Source organism: Heliconius melpomene, chromosome 15 (genome assembly GCF_056956725.1).
Source record: "Heliconius melpomene rosina isolate 202511_hmr_F chromosome 15, ASM5695672v1, whole genome shotgun sequence".
Taxonomy (NCBI): Eukaryota; Metazoa; Arthropoda; class Insecta; order Lepidoptera; family Nymphalidae; genus Heliconius; species Heliconius melpomene.
Genome location: NC_140403.1, coordinates 4,601,852 through 4,617,893, shown reverse-complemented (window position 1 = coordinate 4,617,893; position 16,042 = coordinate 4,601,852). Strand labels below are relative to the sequence as shown.

At 32.5% G+C, this 16,042-nt stretch overlaps 4 protein-coding genes across 4 annotated transcripts; 3 read left to right on the top strand and 1 right to left on the bottom strand.

Moving 5' to 3' along the window:
• Nucleotides 1-133: 133 nt before the first annotated feature.
• Nucleotides 134-4,168, top strand: sta (stubarista 40S ribosomal protein SA). Its single transcript, XM_085198710.1, has 7 exons — nt 134-270; nt 483-610; nt 2,021-2,254; nt 2,454-2,618; nt 3,143-3,304; nt 3,657-3,815; nt 4,029-4,168. Exons 2-7 carry the CDS (start codon nt 512-514, stop codon nt 4,119-4,121), a joined length of 912 nt encoding a protein of 303 aa, XP_085054836.1. The 5' UTR covers nt 134-270; nt 483-511; the 3' UTR covers nt 4,122-4,168.
• Nucleotides 4,169-4,993: 825 nt separating this feature from the next.
• On the bottom strand, nt 4,994-12,399 carry LOC146531381 (uncharacterized). The gene is made up of 8 exons (XM_085198406.1): nt 12,216-12,399; nt 10,381-10,608; nt 9,437-9,517; nt 8,524-8,611; nt 7,435-7,481; nt 6,431-6,620; nt 5,616-5,733; nt 4,994-5,209 (listed from the first exon to the last, which is right to left on the bottom strand). The coding sequence occupies exons 1-8, from the start codon at nt 12,253-12,255 to the stop codon at nt 5,018-5,020; spliced, it is 984 nt and encodes a 327-aa protein (XP_085054532.1). The 5' UTR covers nt 12,256-12,399; the 3' UTR covers nt 4,994-5,017.
• Nucleotides 12,400-13,248: 849 nt separating this feature from the next.
• Nucleotides 13,249-13,949, top strand: LOC146531380 (uncharacterized). Its single transcript, XM_085198771.1, has one exon. It carries the CDS (start codon nt 13,249-13,251, stop codon nt 13,879-13,881), a length of 633 nt encoding a protein of 210 aa, XP_085054897.1. The 3' UTR covers nt 13,882-13,949.
• Nucleotides 13,950-14,283: 334 nt separating this feature from the next.
• Nucleotides 14,284-15,469, top strand: LOC146531379 (uncharacterized). The gene has a single exon (XM_085198305.1). It carries the CDS (start codon nt 14,358-14,360, stop codon nt 15,180-15,182), a length of 825 nt encoding a protein of 274 aa, XP_085054431.1. The 5' UTR covers nt 14,284-14,357; the 3' UTR covers nt 15,183-15,469.
• Nucleotides 15,470-16,042: the final 573 nt, after the last annotated feature.

Below are 16,042 nucleotides of genomic sequence, written 5' to 3'. Positions count from 1 at the left end.
ATCGCCCCATAGACATTTATAAATATCTAAAATATACATGAACTTTAACATATTTTATTATTATGCCACAAAGTATATTAGGCTAGTAATATTTGAAAATAATAATAATAATCTTACAGCGTATTTTAAATAACTTTTATTATGGTAAAAGTTATACATGAAGGCTCAAAATAGAAGAATCTACGTCGATTTTTCTTAAAAAGACTACTTTGAAAGGTGTCACGATTGACAGTTCTTTTAATCCGACACTCTCCCAGTGGCATTACACGCGTAAGTTTAAAATTAAATTTTAAATTATATTATTAATCTTAATGGATAAATTCCATTCTACAGCAAAATAAAACCATCGCTTTTATGTTCTAGTAGCTATTTTGTGTATTTTTTAATATTTTTATATTAATGAATTTGAGTCGTATTTGTATTTGTATGACCCGGTGTAAGTTGTACTTGTGTTCTTTAATGTAACTATTATTGCTTTACAGGTTTAGTCGTAACTCAAATAAACGCAACGATGTCGGGAGGATTAGATATTTTGGCCCTCAACGAGGAAGATGTAACCAAAATGTTGGCGGCAACAACCCATCTTGGGTCAGAAAATGTTAATTTCCAGGTAAGTTACGAACAAACACGATATATCATTTTTATATAAATACTAGCGACCCCCTTGCGGCTTCGCCCGCTTTTACTACTGGAATATTCATATAATGTAGGTTTGCAAAGCACTTAAGATAATGTGAAAATTAATTAAACCCTAATGCAACCCGCATTTTCGTTGTTTCAATAAGGATTTTCCAATTGTTTTACACAGCAAGGATTTTTAAGTAGGTACCGTAATTTTATATCTGTGATACTAATCTTTTCAAGTACTTGTTAAAATATATTTAAATTACTATTTTTAGATAGTTAAATGACATTAAATAATACATTCAACTCGAATTATCCAATACGTGCAAACGCATCTAAATCTTCGTTGCTATAAAGGCAGGCGGGTTTTTTTTTTCGAGCTTGTGGTTAATGCTGAAGAGGGTATTCTGTCCCTGATGAAAAGCAAGCACTACGTGGCTGCCTGTGACGAAAATTAAATAGAATGCATCGGCCGGGAATTGAACCCGGGCTGCCCGCGTGGCAGGCGAGCATTGTACCACTGAACCACCGATGCGTGTAAGGCAGGCGGGCGCGGCGGACTCGCTTGTATAAGCATAACGTCGCGAGGCGCGTTTCGCAGCAAGGATTTTTTGATATTGTAACATCTTCTAAAGTACTTATTAAAATGAAAAACAGTAAATGACAGTTTTGATCTACATTAAATGGCCAACGTAACTAATATACTTATTTATATGCTGAGAGTAAGGGATAAGTGAAACTTGAGTAACATACAGCTGATGTGTGAACGGCGTGATGTGTCAATAATTAAATGCGTTTTTCTCTAAAACTATTCGCAATTTCGAAATAGTTTAAAAAGCAAATTTTATCTTCGTTTAACGTAGAAATTTAATAAAGTATTTTAAAGGATAAGGATTAATACCATTATGGAAAAATATCCCTCACAATAAAAAATATATTGAAATTACTATTTTTAGACAGAAATATGATCACTACACGTTATTCTTAAAAGATATGAATATGCCATCGCGGACTTTTTTGTAGATCTTATTAAGAGGAACAATACTCCAGTACATTTTTTTCATGTAGTATTTACCATTAAAGCAGCGCATGCGCCAAAGTGTCTCAGCGGGTAGGACTTTATACACATTTATCGTATTTATGTTAATTTACAAAAGAATGTACAAATAATAAACTATATATAAACCTTCCCTGAAAAATACTCGACCTAATGGTGAAAACCACATGAAAATCCGTTGGGTGGTTTAGAAGAAGAAGAGTTAGAAAGTTCAGACAGACACAAAAAGCGACTTTGTTTTATAAGATATAGGATAATGATGATCCATTTCGTTCTCGAAATTATGAAGATATTTTATTTTTGATGAGGCACATATTTACAATTTAATCGTTTTCATAGATGGAAACCTACGTATACAAGCGTCGCGCTGACGGTACCCACGTGATCAACCTTCGTCGCACCTGGGAGAAGCTTGTGCTGGCCGCACGTGCAGTTGTAGCTATCGAAAACCCAGCGGACATTTTCGTCATCTCTTCAAGACCTTTTGGTCAAAGAGCCGTTCTGAAGTTCGCTGCCCACACTGGAGCCACTCCCATTGCTGGAAGATTTACTCCTGGTGCCTTCACTAATCAGGTGAAATGCTAGCAAATGATTGTTATTTCATTAATAATATTTAATAATAAATATGACTTACTTCTATGATGACAAAAATTAACTAAGGAACCACTGATTGCTATGCAAGTATGATTACAAATGATTCTGACAATTAGAAACAAAATTTGTATTAATTGTTTGTAAAGCAATAAAAGTCAATAAAGACATTTTATTCCAGATCCAAGCTGCATTCAGGGAGCCACGTCTTTTGATTGTATTGGACCCGGCTCAAGATCATCAGCCAATTACTGAGGCGTCATATGTCAACATTCCAGTCATTGCTTTCTGCAACACTGACTCTCCTCTTAGATTTGTTGATATTGCCATTCCATGCAACACTAAGGTAATTTTAGAAGCATTAACTTACCTGCTTGGGCAAATGGAAGTTGTGTGTGACACATTCTAACTGCCCAGGTTGACTCTGTCTAGTAGACTACTTGATAGATAAATGGACAAAAAAATAACTTTTCAAACAAACTTTAGCTTTATAATATTAAATATAGATTAGTATAGTTCATTACCTATACTGTTAAAATGTTTAGATTATATTTTATTATATAAACAAATAAGCTTGTAGATTCCATAATTCCAAGCATAGATCTTATGTACACACTTTTAAGTTAAAATATAATTTTTCCCCTGTACAAATACCCTTCTAACATAATATTGATACAAAATTATATTTGTCAATTTCATGTTTATGTTTCAAATGATTAACTTTCAGGAAAAATTGTTTTGGAAATTTCTCTCTAAAACATTGATCTGAAAGAAATTAATAGAATTATATTAGTATATTTTTGTTGTCTTTTTATTTGTTTTATCTTAATAGTATTACTTATTGGTTTAATGTTTTTTGTTTTTTTTCAGTCATCCCACTCCATTGGTCTCATGTGGTGGCTCTTGGCTCGTGAAGTTCTGCGTCTGAGAGGTACTCTACCACGCGACCAGAGGTGGGATGTCGTAGTTGACCTCTTCTTCTTTAGAGATCCTGAAGAAAGCGAAAAGGAAGAACAACAAGCTAAGGAACAGGTAGACTTGTTTTTCTTAATTATATGTTAATTTTTTTTAGCTGTTGTGGAGCAGTGCTGCTACTGAATTAAATTGTAATTGGGGTGGTTTTAAATAAATTATTTCCTTTTCTATGATTCTAAAAAAAATATGTGAAATTATGAATTGTCACCTTGGTCCTGTGTGGAACATGTTACTTTTACTTTCGGCTATTACATATAGCCGGAAATATAGACAAAATCTTTACTAATATTATATATGTTGTAAAGAATCAGGGTGCCATCTAGGTGAAAAAAGGGATACAACATGTAAAATAGGAGATGAATGCTTGTATTTCTAAATTCTAAATATTGTTTTAAAATATTACTTATAGGCTGTCGTTGCTGCTAAGCCTGAGGTACCAGCACCACCTGTACATGAGGACTATGAGCCCCCAGAGCCTGTTGCTTCCTGGAATGAAGAGGCTGCTGCACCACCACCTGCAGCCAGCTTTGGTGCACCTGCTGCGGCTCAGGAAGATTGGGCTGCCCAGGTAATACATTATTTGATTACTTTTTATGACTGATACTGCGATAATTTAATAAATAAGACTGCTGGCACATATTTGAATGTAAAGACGACGGTAGTGGATTCTATTCACTTTGGGTTTTTTATTCCCTCAGTCTGGGTAACAACAAAGCATAATCATATAAAATAGCATGTAAGTTATTCACAATTTATAAATTCAATTTTTTTTATTGCATAGGTTCAAGAAGAATGGGGTACTGCCGCCCCAGCGCCTGCTCCTGCTGCACCCCCATCATGGGGAGGTTCCGCTCAGGACTGGAGTGCCGCCTAAACCATACATTAAGTTGATTGACGCTAAATAAATATATAAAAATTTGATGTTTTGTTTAATTTTGTAACCCAGTGAAATGATACTATATCATATCATAATTAAGATTTACTATGCATGGAGACTAGTGATGACTAGTGATGGAGAGACTAGTATCGGGAACAGTGGGGAACAGTAGTAGTACATACACTTAAAAATTCCAGAACACTAAAGAGTCATTCCAGGTTTAAAGCGTTTCTAGTTTTCGAACTTACTCCGATTTTTTTAATTTATGAACCGTATGAAATAAAATGAGCACTAAAACTGCATTTACTAATTTGCAAGCATTTAAATTGGTGAAGTCGTTTCTGAGATTAGCTAGCGTGCACTAACGCACAAACTACAGTACACTGCCATGTAGAGACCATAAATAAATTTCATTGTTTTGGTTCTGCTGCGTTGGTGCATGCCCCCAACAAGTATTTTTCTCATATCTGTCATGTACAGACCGATCAGCCAATTTTATTTATAAAGATTTAAGACCAGCTTTACCTGTATCCGGCACACAGCAGGGTGGAGGGAGTGTTAAGACACTCCATTTGCCGTCGAATTCTGGAGGCGCCTGAGTGTCGAGTTGCAATTCGCCTCGACACAAGGGCGAAGAAATGAAAATATTCAATTTCCTCAAGTGGTGATCGAACCCACAACCTATCGCGTAAACAGTCACTTGCTTGTGCCCCAGTGCCACGACAGGCCTCCATTAAATATTACCTACTGAGTATCGTCTGCAATCGCTCATTCGATAATATTTAAGTAAGTTCATGTTTTCGCTTTTTCGTTTCTCATTATTACGACGAATAAAAAACACAGATAAGTATTACTTAGAACTGTTTTAATATAAATTTATTCTCATGAAGCTGCTATTGAGTAGCGTAAAAATGTAATCTGTATATACAGGTGTATTTCGGGTTGCCTTGGTTCGACAAAACTCTGACAACAATCCGTTGGAATGGAATGTTTCTATTGTCCAAATGAAAGTATTGTTTTGCTGGTTTATTGTGCTGGTACACTCCGTCAGCTTCTTTCATCCACGTACCGTTACTGAGAATACCCTGGAAAAAGATATGCCGGCAAATTAGCCCGATTTTACTTATTTTAATTTTAATTACAGGGCAGTCGTGGCGCAGGTGCACTAGTGTGCGACTGTAAAAGCGACAGGTAATGGGTGGGTTGTGTTTCTTCGTTCTGATAACAAGGCAAACTGCGGTGTTGAGTTTCGCCGGAATGTGGGACAGGAAGTGTTTTAGTGGGAACGGAGTGTCCTAACACTGCGTTCTTAAGTTCCCTCTGCCTACATTGCTATGTTTATATTTCATCCTCCAAGCGGGAATCGAACCTATAACCGTTCTGTTTACAGTGACGTCTGCGCCGGCTCTACAATAGCTTCATTTACTTTAAAGGAAAAACTAAATGTGGTGTAGTTATTTGCATAAGCTTAATTATTCTATAAGCACTTACATAAATTGTGAAATGCTTAGGTGCACTAAGGGCGGTATCCGGGCGAATGTGTTCAACGCTTATTCTGTTCACCATTAGTTTTCGTGGCAGTTGTATAATAATTTCACCGTATGATCCTCTAAAAATAAAATGTCTTAAGAAAAAATGTGTGGGAATACAACTTTGCATATACTTAACAAAATTTTTTTGGGTACTTTCATCATTATATTTTTAAGCTAAAAATATTGCATCGAAAATACTTCAAACTTCAAACGAAGTAAATAGAGTGTAAGTTAAAAAAATATTGACAATTGACTCAAGAAGTGAAAAACTGCATATTAGGTAGAATTCCATAATTAAACTATTATTAAACTACTTATTTTATCGCTTAGTAAAACTTATAGAGGTAAACAAAATATCGATTTTGTACAAGAACCCTTAAGATTTCATTGGTGATAATAAAGGTAATACCACTAGATTCTTTCACTATGTAAATAAAAAAATTATAAATAATGAAAAATCTATTACGCCTGATAAATTAATGAGGCAAATAATGCAATATGACATTTTTTTATTTAACGACATCTAAAAATGTTTTTTTTTACCTGAATACCGCGCTTTGTCTCATTACCTGAGCGAGAAATTGAAAATATTATTACCTATTTCATTTCTCCGACTGGGAATCGAATCCTTTCCTTCCTCCTTTAACTCATATATATATAACAAAACATGTCCAATTCACAAATTCTATCTAATATAAAGATATTTCAACACAATCATTGGTATGTCATATAAAAAAATAAACAAAATTAAACATATATAATTTATATTTTTACCTAAAAGGCCAACAATCAGACGGCGTAAGTCTTCGCAATTTTAAAACCGTATCAGGTGGTGGGGAATTACGCCATAATGGCAAGACACCCCAAAAGGCGACGTTTCCCCCCCACTCTGTCGTCTCGCTACCCTTCATAGCGGTAGCTCCGGCTATGTATCCTGTTTCTATTGACTTAGTTTGTGAGGTTTCTGTAATGTATTGTGTAGAACACATTTCATATGGGAGCTACTGATATAATATACCTACAGTTGTTTGTAATTTAGTATGAAATAATTTTAGGATAATTAATAGTAACTATGTGACTTTTTACAGATGTGATGTTTGTCTTGTTTGACACCATATTTATATATTTAGCACGATAGGCGGATGGAGCCAAGTGTTAAGATACTCCATTCCCCACCTTCTGCCGAATTCTAGAGGCATTGCGTGTTGAGTGGCAGAACTCAGAGCGACACCAGGGGGAAGTAATGAAAATATTCAAATATATAAATATTTAATTTAATTTCCTCAAGTGGTGGTTGAACCCAAAACCTATAGTGTTTACATGCTTTTGCCTCTGTGCCACGACTAGCTTCAAATCGCGCTGTTATATACATCAGAAAATCGTAAAATAATAAGATACAAAAATACTATTGTTTTCTTAGGTTGTATTATCCAGGCACAAAAGATTGAACGAAAATATTCATAGTGAAACTGAAAATATACCCAAGACCAAACATAAAAACATATAATATAATGTATATATATCTATATCTACGTGAAATTATCAAACATTTATACAGACGCCTCGTACGTAGGTGTAGGTACAATAAGTTCTCAATATAAATAATAAAGTGGGAGTCTAGGATGTTCCTCTATAAAGGATGAGCACTCTCCGTCATGAATAACTTTTACATTCGAATTTCTCTCTCTATATTCTTTTTTTTAAGCAAATAAATTGTTAATATTATAGAACTTGTTCGAGCTAATTTATTAATATAACAAAAGAAAGTTGGAACGTACCTTTGTTTGTGTTACGTAACAACATTGTTTTTCGATGTCGAGTTGTTCTGTTAAGATAAATGAGTATGTTTTATATCATAAAAAAAAAGAAAAATATTATATTAGTTCATATGAAATGAAAATAAAAGAAATCTATTTATTACTAATTATAATGGGGAACGGAAGTGCCTTAATGGGAAAAGAGTGTCTTAACACTAGATTCCCATGTTCCTTCTGCCTATCCGGCTATGTTTGCGGGAAACAGCGTGAAGCCGAAAAAAATGAATTATAAATGTTACCGTCGTGTCATTATAATAAGGACCTTTAACAAAACAATAAAAATCAAATGGTGGTTTATGGCATAATAATATTTAATTATTAAATTTTAATAAAAAATACAAGCTTTATATTTATACTTTTTAAGTGACCTTTGAAGCCTGTAGGTACTAGATTATATATAGGTATATGACATTTTCATATGAGTGATTGATATAAGTATGTAACCTTTAGAATTTATTACTACAGATTTTAAAATAGTAAAATTTTATGTTTTAATGCTTTTAATAATTTTATAAAGTATAATAAACCATTACTATCGTTACTAAACCATTAATACGTTTTATTTTTTTAAGTTTCCCGCTGTATCCCGCACATCGTAGGGTAGGCAGATGTAGCTTGGGAACCTAGTGCTAATACACTCTGTTGCCATTAAGATACTTCTGTTCCCCACTTTTCCAGCCAAAATTTGGAGACATTGCGGCGTTCAGTTCTGCCACGCAGACAAAACTGAACGCCGCGTTTTGCCTCGTTACCAGAGCCAGGGAAAGAAAATATTAATTATTTTATTCCCAGTAGTGGGCTTCGAAACCACAACCCTTGGGCTTAAAGAACTTGGCGAAAAGTATTAACGGAATTATCTTAATGAGGAAAGAAATGTTTGAAAACTAGGTTCCCATCTTTCCTTTGCCTTCACAAAGTTACATAGAAATTTCCTTCCATTCTTTCCATTTAACCATAAATAACGTATATAATAACATTATACTAATTTACTAGACATTTAAGCATAGTTAATACAACTACGTTGCGTTTATGATTATTTCCAGTGAATACCTCAATGCCTGTTCGGCCTGGCTTAACGCGAGTGTTAAATGCTTCAGTCTATGGCAGCATTCGTCGTTCACTCGTAAATCGATGTCCACTGAGTGAGTGAGTTAATATGTTAGATTTATTTATGTTACATTAGTATTTAAGGAGAATAATTTAATTTTCAACAAAAAAAGTGACTTGAAAACAGTAAGCTATATAAAATAGACAGAACTGGGACCACATAGGAAACATCAGCTTTAAAATAAAAAAAAGAATTATCAAAATCGATTCAGTCCAAAGTTCTGAGGTAGCAAACATAAAAATACAGTCGAATTGATAACCTCCTTTTATAAAAGTCGGTTAAAAAACTTGCAAAAAGCTACGCTTGCCTAGTTCATAAAAATGAACCTATATGGTACCATCAGCTTAGAATGTAAACCTGCTAAATCCGTTTTTTGTTTTTTCGTTATCAATATTCTTATGCCATTTGAAAAAATATAAAAACTGACCTTTATTTTATTTCATATAGTAGAAAATACAAATCATTTTTCTAAATTGTAAAAATCTCTTAATAATGCATATTCATATAGATATTTATAGTTTTTTTAAATGTTTTTTTTGCTTATAAGTCTGTTAGCACGTTTAAACTCTATGCTGGCCATATATTATAGTAATTGTCAAATTATGAAGTCTAAACGTGTACTTATAATACTGTCATTCGCAAGTTTTTTCCTAAATAAATAATTGTGTGGTTCAAGCGGGCGAAGCCGCGAGAGAGATCCATAATTACTTAAAGGTGCATTGACCGACCGTCTTTCTATTTGTATAGAGTTATTTCAGGCAAATATATACATATATATTTAGGTAAGCAAACGATTTCTTGCTTAGATTTAGCACTCTACGAGTCTAAGTAAAACTAATTAATGTCAGTACTTACTGAAAGAGATAAACTTTGTTTTCGACAGAATCCTCGTCAGTTGATACATTGGGAGAATGTTATTGGGAAGAAAGTATAAAACTAAAATTGAGGAAACAAACGATGATTTATGTATTTTCATCCAGATATTGGACAGAAATAGAGTAAAGTGAGACTGATATAATAATGATTGATATTTCATTGATGGGAATGAAATATTTGTTTTGTATAGAACTAGTGAATTGAATGTTATACTCTTTGGCTTACAAGAGATTCTAGAAAAAAACGATAGGTTGCTCTTATTTGCAGTGGCACTAGCTTGTGATTGTAGACGAAACGGCCGCAGGTTCGATTTCCTCTCGGGGGAATGAAATATTTAATAGTTTTATTCCTTTGCCCTGGTAACGAGGCAAAGTGCGTCTTCGGAAAGTCAGGAACAGATGTTTCTGAACAACGAGTGGGGTGTCTTAACACAAGGTGCCCAGGTTCCCTCTACCTACCCTGATATGTTCAGAATACAGCGTGAAGCTAAAAAAAAATATTTATAAAATATTATTTATATCTTATAAATAGTATTATAAAAGTTGCAAATGGAAAGTTCTTGTCTTTATGAAGAGCGTAATCTATTCTAGGTCGCCCTTCTTTATAAATCTTTTTTATAAATCTATATTGTGCCTATAAATTACTTGTTACGTGTCAGATAAGTTGAATTTCTTATTTTATAACTTTTTGTATGTAAATCTTTTTTTACATGCAAAGATAGTATATTTTTTAACTTCACGCTGTATCCCGCACATAGCCTGGTAGGCAAAGGGAACCTAAGAACCTAGTGTTAAAACTCTCCGATCACGAAGACTCTCCGATCTTCATTCTCCTAATAAATGAATATTTTTTTATAGAATTTTGTAAACTAAACAAAAACAAATGTAAGCAGTAAGAACGAAATACTAATTAAATATACTCACTTGTAAATCCCACAGCAAGCAAGAAAAATATGACCAACTTAGGGTTTATGCTTTTGGAGCGCTTAATTAGCTTTTGTTTGTAATTTTTTTTCGTAACTCCTTTTTCTACAACCTCGAAGTCAGTATTATCATCTTTAGAATACTCCCAGATGTTTGGACGTCGTTGGTAAAATGATTTTAAACAATGCGGTGTAACTTTTCGTGGTTTTCTCTTTTCGTATACTGTTCCTAGAAATTTCGAGGCAAATGGACTAAGGTTACCTGGGTGCCGTAATTTATTTGGCGTCTGTGGGATTTTGCTTAATTAATGCCCGAAAGTTTTAACTTTGTGCCGTTTATTTAGCACGTACCTACTCTGCGTCAAAGACACATACGTACTATACTTAGCTAGGCTATGAACAAGTGCTTTATTACTGAAAATGTTTGAACCTTTTTGAGTTTTCTTGGTTTTAATTAAAGTTATTTAAAATATATACTTCTGGTTGCTTAAATAATTGTGTTTTTTCTTAACTTCACACTGTATCCCGCAAATAGCAGGCTGAGCAAAGCGAACCTGGTGTTATGACATTCCGATCCTATTAAAACACTTCCGTTCCCCACTTTCCGAATTCTAGAAGCATTGCCAGTTGATTGGCAGAACTCTACGTCGCGCTTTTCCTCGTATTGACAAAGCGAAGAAATTAAAATCTTAAATATTTATATATTATTTTAGTTATCTTTACAAGGTGAAATACAAGGTTAGAATAAGTCACATAACATGTACGCAGTCTCGAGAAACATCTCTACAAAATTATAATTTAATATGAATTATCATGAGATTGGAAAATGAATATTTTAATATATAAAAATCATAGAGATTAAGCTTATTCAGGTCGCTGTCTCGTTTAACGATTTAATTAATAGTATTTTATGTAGTTTCATTTCCCACAGCAATGAGGTTCATTTAATATTTTGTGCTCCCGTCACTGCAGGTGGCAGCACGCTCCAATTGCATTATGCAAGCTATACGGTTTTTAGGTCGTACGAATTAGGGACGGACACGGTTATAATATCTGTCACAACTATTTAATCAGAGAGTGCTAGCCCTAATTTTATTTGAATTTCGAATCGCGATGACGCATTAATCGCGTTAATATGGAATAGTTTTCAAATTAAATTAAATGTTCATTAGATTTGAAGTCGTAAAAAATTATATAAAATGGCTGTATATATGTTGGAAATCATTTACATATGAGTTTATATTTTAGTTCTATGTGTGTCAGCTAGTTACATTGACATACTTTATTTTTAACACATCTAATATCTCCATGAAGTGAATTTAAAATTATACATAAATAAAACGATATTATAAATATAACGATATTATAAGCTGTGCCAAAAATGTGGGATATAAAATTAATAAATGATTTAAGCAATTGTCGTTATTTATTAAGATATGTATTGTAAATGGCGTTTCTATATTGTTCAACTGTAAGATAAGGCCCATATTTTTCTAAAAATTACATATTATGTGTGGCACATTTCTTTTGAATTATATATTAGGAAGCTATATAAAGTATGGACGAAAACTAGTTTAGGAGTCGAAGTGCTCATGAAATATTCTTAGCTGGCTGTTTATTTAGTATTGCAAACAAGTTACTGGGTCACCGTAATGCTGAGCAAGAATCACGTCTAATTAATGTCAATGTTTTTTTTTATTATCAATACTAATTAAACATTATTTCTTATAGCAGCACATTCATATTATAAAATTGTTATAATTTTCATTATTTTTCGTTTTACATTATATTATATATGAAAATTATGAATACTAAAAAGTAAATACAAATACAAACCCAATGAACACCATGGCACTGTTAACTTTTTTTGTGACATGTACTTAAGTTAATGCTTGTTTATAGTAAAATTAAATTTATTTTTAAATCACTTGTATTACGTTATTTTACGAAAACCAAAATATAGCTAAATATATAGAGTTATCACTTTAAACAATGACTTTAAATGAATGACATGAATGTTTATTTTTCCCGCCAAATTTTTTTTTTTAAATTAAAAGTATAGATTATGCAAATATAGAAAAACAAGAGACGAATTTCGAACGAGATGAAGATTAATTTATTAATAAGAATATTATTAATATCATTATTACATTTCATTAGTTTTTTTTTCACATAAAATAATTGATAAATCATAAATAAATATACCTATATCAAAATTTTATGAGGTAATTAGAAAAATTACAAATATTCGATTTGTAACAATAAAACAATATAAATCCGTAGAGCAGTTTTATTTTGTACAAATGCACAAAATTTTTTTTTTGGGGACTCCCACTTATTACTCTGGAATGCTCGAGCTATAACTAAAGGACATTTTGATTTATTTCGATATTTTAAAATATATTAATACTCAGTAAATTTTCTTTATTTTTGGCTACAAATTAATTGTAAAGATACTTTAGTATTAAATTATTTCAGGATTTTAATTATATTTGCGACTAGCTCTATAAAAGATTCGAATCTGATACTATTTATTATTATTTTTTATATTATTTATTATTATTATCGTAAATTAAATTGGTTGCTTGCAAATTGCTATGTCACTGTAGTTAAAAATGGCGTTAAAAATTAATTCCAAATAAATTTTATTTTAAAATGTTTTAATTATTGAATCATAAATTTAAATTGCTTTGAAAATAGAATAAATATTTACTCAACACAATAAACGACGACTATTGTACTCTAACTTATTTTAAACCGTTAGGTGAAATGGAGTTCTCCGTTTCCCTTGATCAAACATGAAATTGTGAATTTATAGCAAAGTTTTTAAATGAATTGAAGGTCTTGAAGCGTAACAGTTTAGTCAATCATGTTAGCTGCTGTTGTTGTTTTTTTAGTTGTAACAAAAGTGTCCGCTCAGGAGCAATCCTTGAGCACCGTCACCCCCCAATCACCGCCTATACCATTTTTAGATCTATTCACAAGTGCCTCAAATTATTATTCTGAACCTATACGAAAATCATATACGGATTCCGGATATTACCATAGTTCGTGTCCAAAAACAGATACATTAGCATCTTTTGCCAGTGTCTTAGCGAGTGCAGCTAAAATTATGATGTCGGCGGCTGTTATAGCTCTTATGAAATTACTGGCAGGTAAACTTTTCCTATTCCCTCTAACACTCATAGTGCTCGCCAAAATGGGGCTAAAAGCTTTGTTATTGTGGCCAGTGTTATCGAAAATGATGAAATATTTGAAAAAGAAAAAGAAGAAAAACAGATCTAGAGTTATTATGGATTGCTCTGAGCGACTCGCGTGTGTTATACAAAGATCGTCTAATATAGGTTGGGGTAGTAATTTCGGGACTGCTGTAACATTTACAATGATCGATGACGTAGAGGAGGACGGCTTCATCGCTAAAACTCTCTTAAGCATTCTCGCTGGGGACAAGGTCGCCGAATGTATGTCAATGGACTGCAACTCTGGGGGCGACATAAGCTGACAAAGCGTTGTGAATACATACTAATATATATCTGCGGTTTTTCTTCTTGCTTTTATTTTTTGTGATAAAAATTGTAATGTTTTTAGTATAATATTTATGTATACACTAATAATTAGGGAATGATATTGTAGGGAAAAAAAAGTTTTTTTTAATTACCAAAGTAATGTTCACTCTTGAGTAAGAATTAGATTAAGTAATAAAAATATTAATATTGTGTAATAAATTCATATTATTAATTATATAAATCATATTCTGATAAACGAAATAAGCAAATAAATTGCAAAGAGAAAAAATAAAAGGGTAAAATTAAAGCATTTTTTATTATTGTACAAAAATAAAGCAAAAATAAGTAGTAAATATAAGTAAGTAGGTCAACATTGTTTATTTATTATTTCGAATGCGACGTGCCTTCTCATAGTTCACAGTATAATTAAATAACGTGCCACAAAAGCTAAAATGCTCTTTAGATAATCAACATGTCGATGTGTTTGACGTTACAAGTGTTCTTGATGTACTGTTATTGGTGCATATTTTGTGTGACGGGTGATCCGGTAAACTACTATACACCATTTGAATATAGAAGTGCGCCAGGCGATATGAGGTCGAATGTGCCTCACAATTCAAATACTTTTCCGCAGTCCAATTTTATGAATCGGCAACAGATAACTCACACTAACTCAATGCGATCCCAACGAATGCCAAATGCAGAAAAAATTCATTCGCAAGATTCTGATTATTCTTTTAAAGATTTCCTCCGTGGGTTGGATGAGTTGGCGGAGGATGAGAGTCAAAAATTACGTGCATCGTACCGCAGTGATATTTCTCCGAAAGACGTCAAACATTCATCTGATGGACTTCCACGTCAAAATTATAATACCTGGACACAACCATTCAAAGCATCTGCTACGGTATTTGAAGAACCTACGAGTGTTGAGGAAAAAACGAGCCCAGCCTTGCCTAAATTGAACTTTCTAGAACCAATTACAGCGAAGACGTCGAGCAAAATGAATGGGTTGATGGGATTGGTATTAACTCTGCTAAGCTCCGGATCTAATAACTTAGTAATGAAGGGTTTTAAGGAGGTTATTATAGATGGTATTCTTAAACCGTTAATGGTTGCGAAGGGTGGTCTCAAAGTACTAATAAGTAAAGTGACAATTCCTCTCATTTCATTATTGTTAATAAATGTAGAGGTCTTGGTCACCATGTGGTGGCTCTGGGATGACTGTCCTAGCTCACAGTCACATTTATCGGAATCAGCAAGATATAATTATAACAGTTACAACACTACATTTCGATAATTAATTAATTATTCAATGAAAATGGCGATACATTTATTATTTATTTATTTATTGTAATTATATGTCAACAGTGAATAGATTAAGCATGTATATTTTTTAATATATTTCTTTTTTCTCATAATAAGAGTTTTTACAAATAATTCTTTAGGTTTAAGTAGGTATTTTACACATAGATAAATAATTAATAATATACCTACTTGTTTGAGTATTATTTATAATTTTTTGTGTGTACTGTGCAACGCTAACTCTGTACCTATCTATACGAAAAAATAAAATTAAACTATCTTTTCCCATACCCTTGAAGTTTTATTTATTTATTTATTTATTTTTGTTTTATTGAATACCCTTCATGATATTTCTTTGCTTGGCTTCTATTATTTTTACGAGATATATTTTGATGCCTCTGTTTTTCTATATAATATAATATTATAGCTAGCTTCGTAGAGAAAGAAATAAAGTGTGAACTGACGTAAGTTATGTCTCAATGAGATAAAGCCAAATTGAGCCAACCGAGGAGAAATCCTTTATTAGAAAGTTGGATGAGGAAAATGGAAAAAGCTAAAATTTCAGTGAGATGCATATATGTAAAGGGTAATATTAGATTTTCTTTCGTCTATTTTTTTGGCGTGACGTATAAAATATGAATAAGATTTAGAATTTTTAAATATGGCAATTATGACTTTTAAGTTTTAAGATATATATTTTAATGCATATAGCATATATACAGTAAAAATAAATTGTTGTTATTATGCGAAATAGAAATATGCTTATTCATTATGCAGTTTTTATATTTTTTAGCTTTCTGCTATATCCTGCGCATAGCAGGAGGGAACCTGGGAACCTAATGTTAACCTTACGTT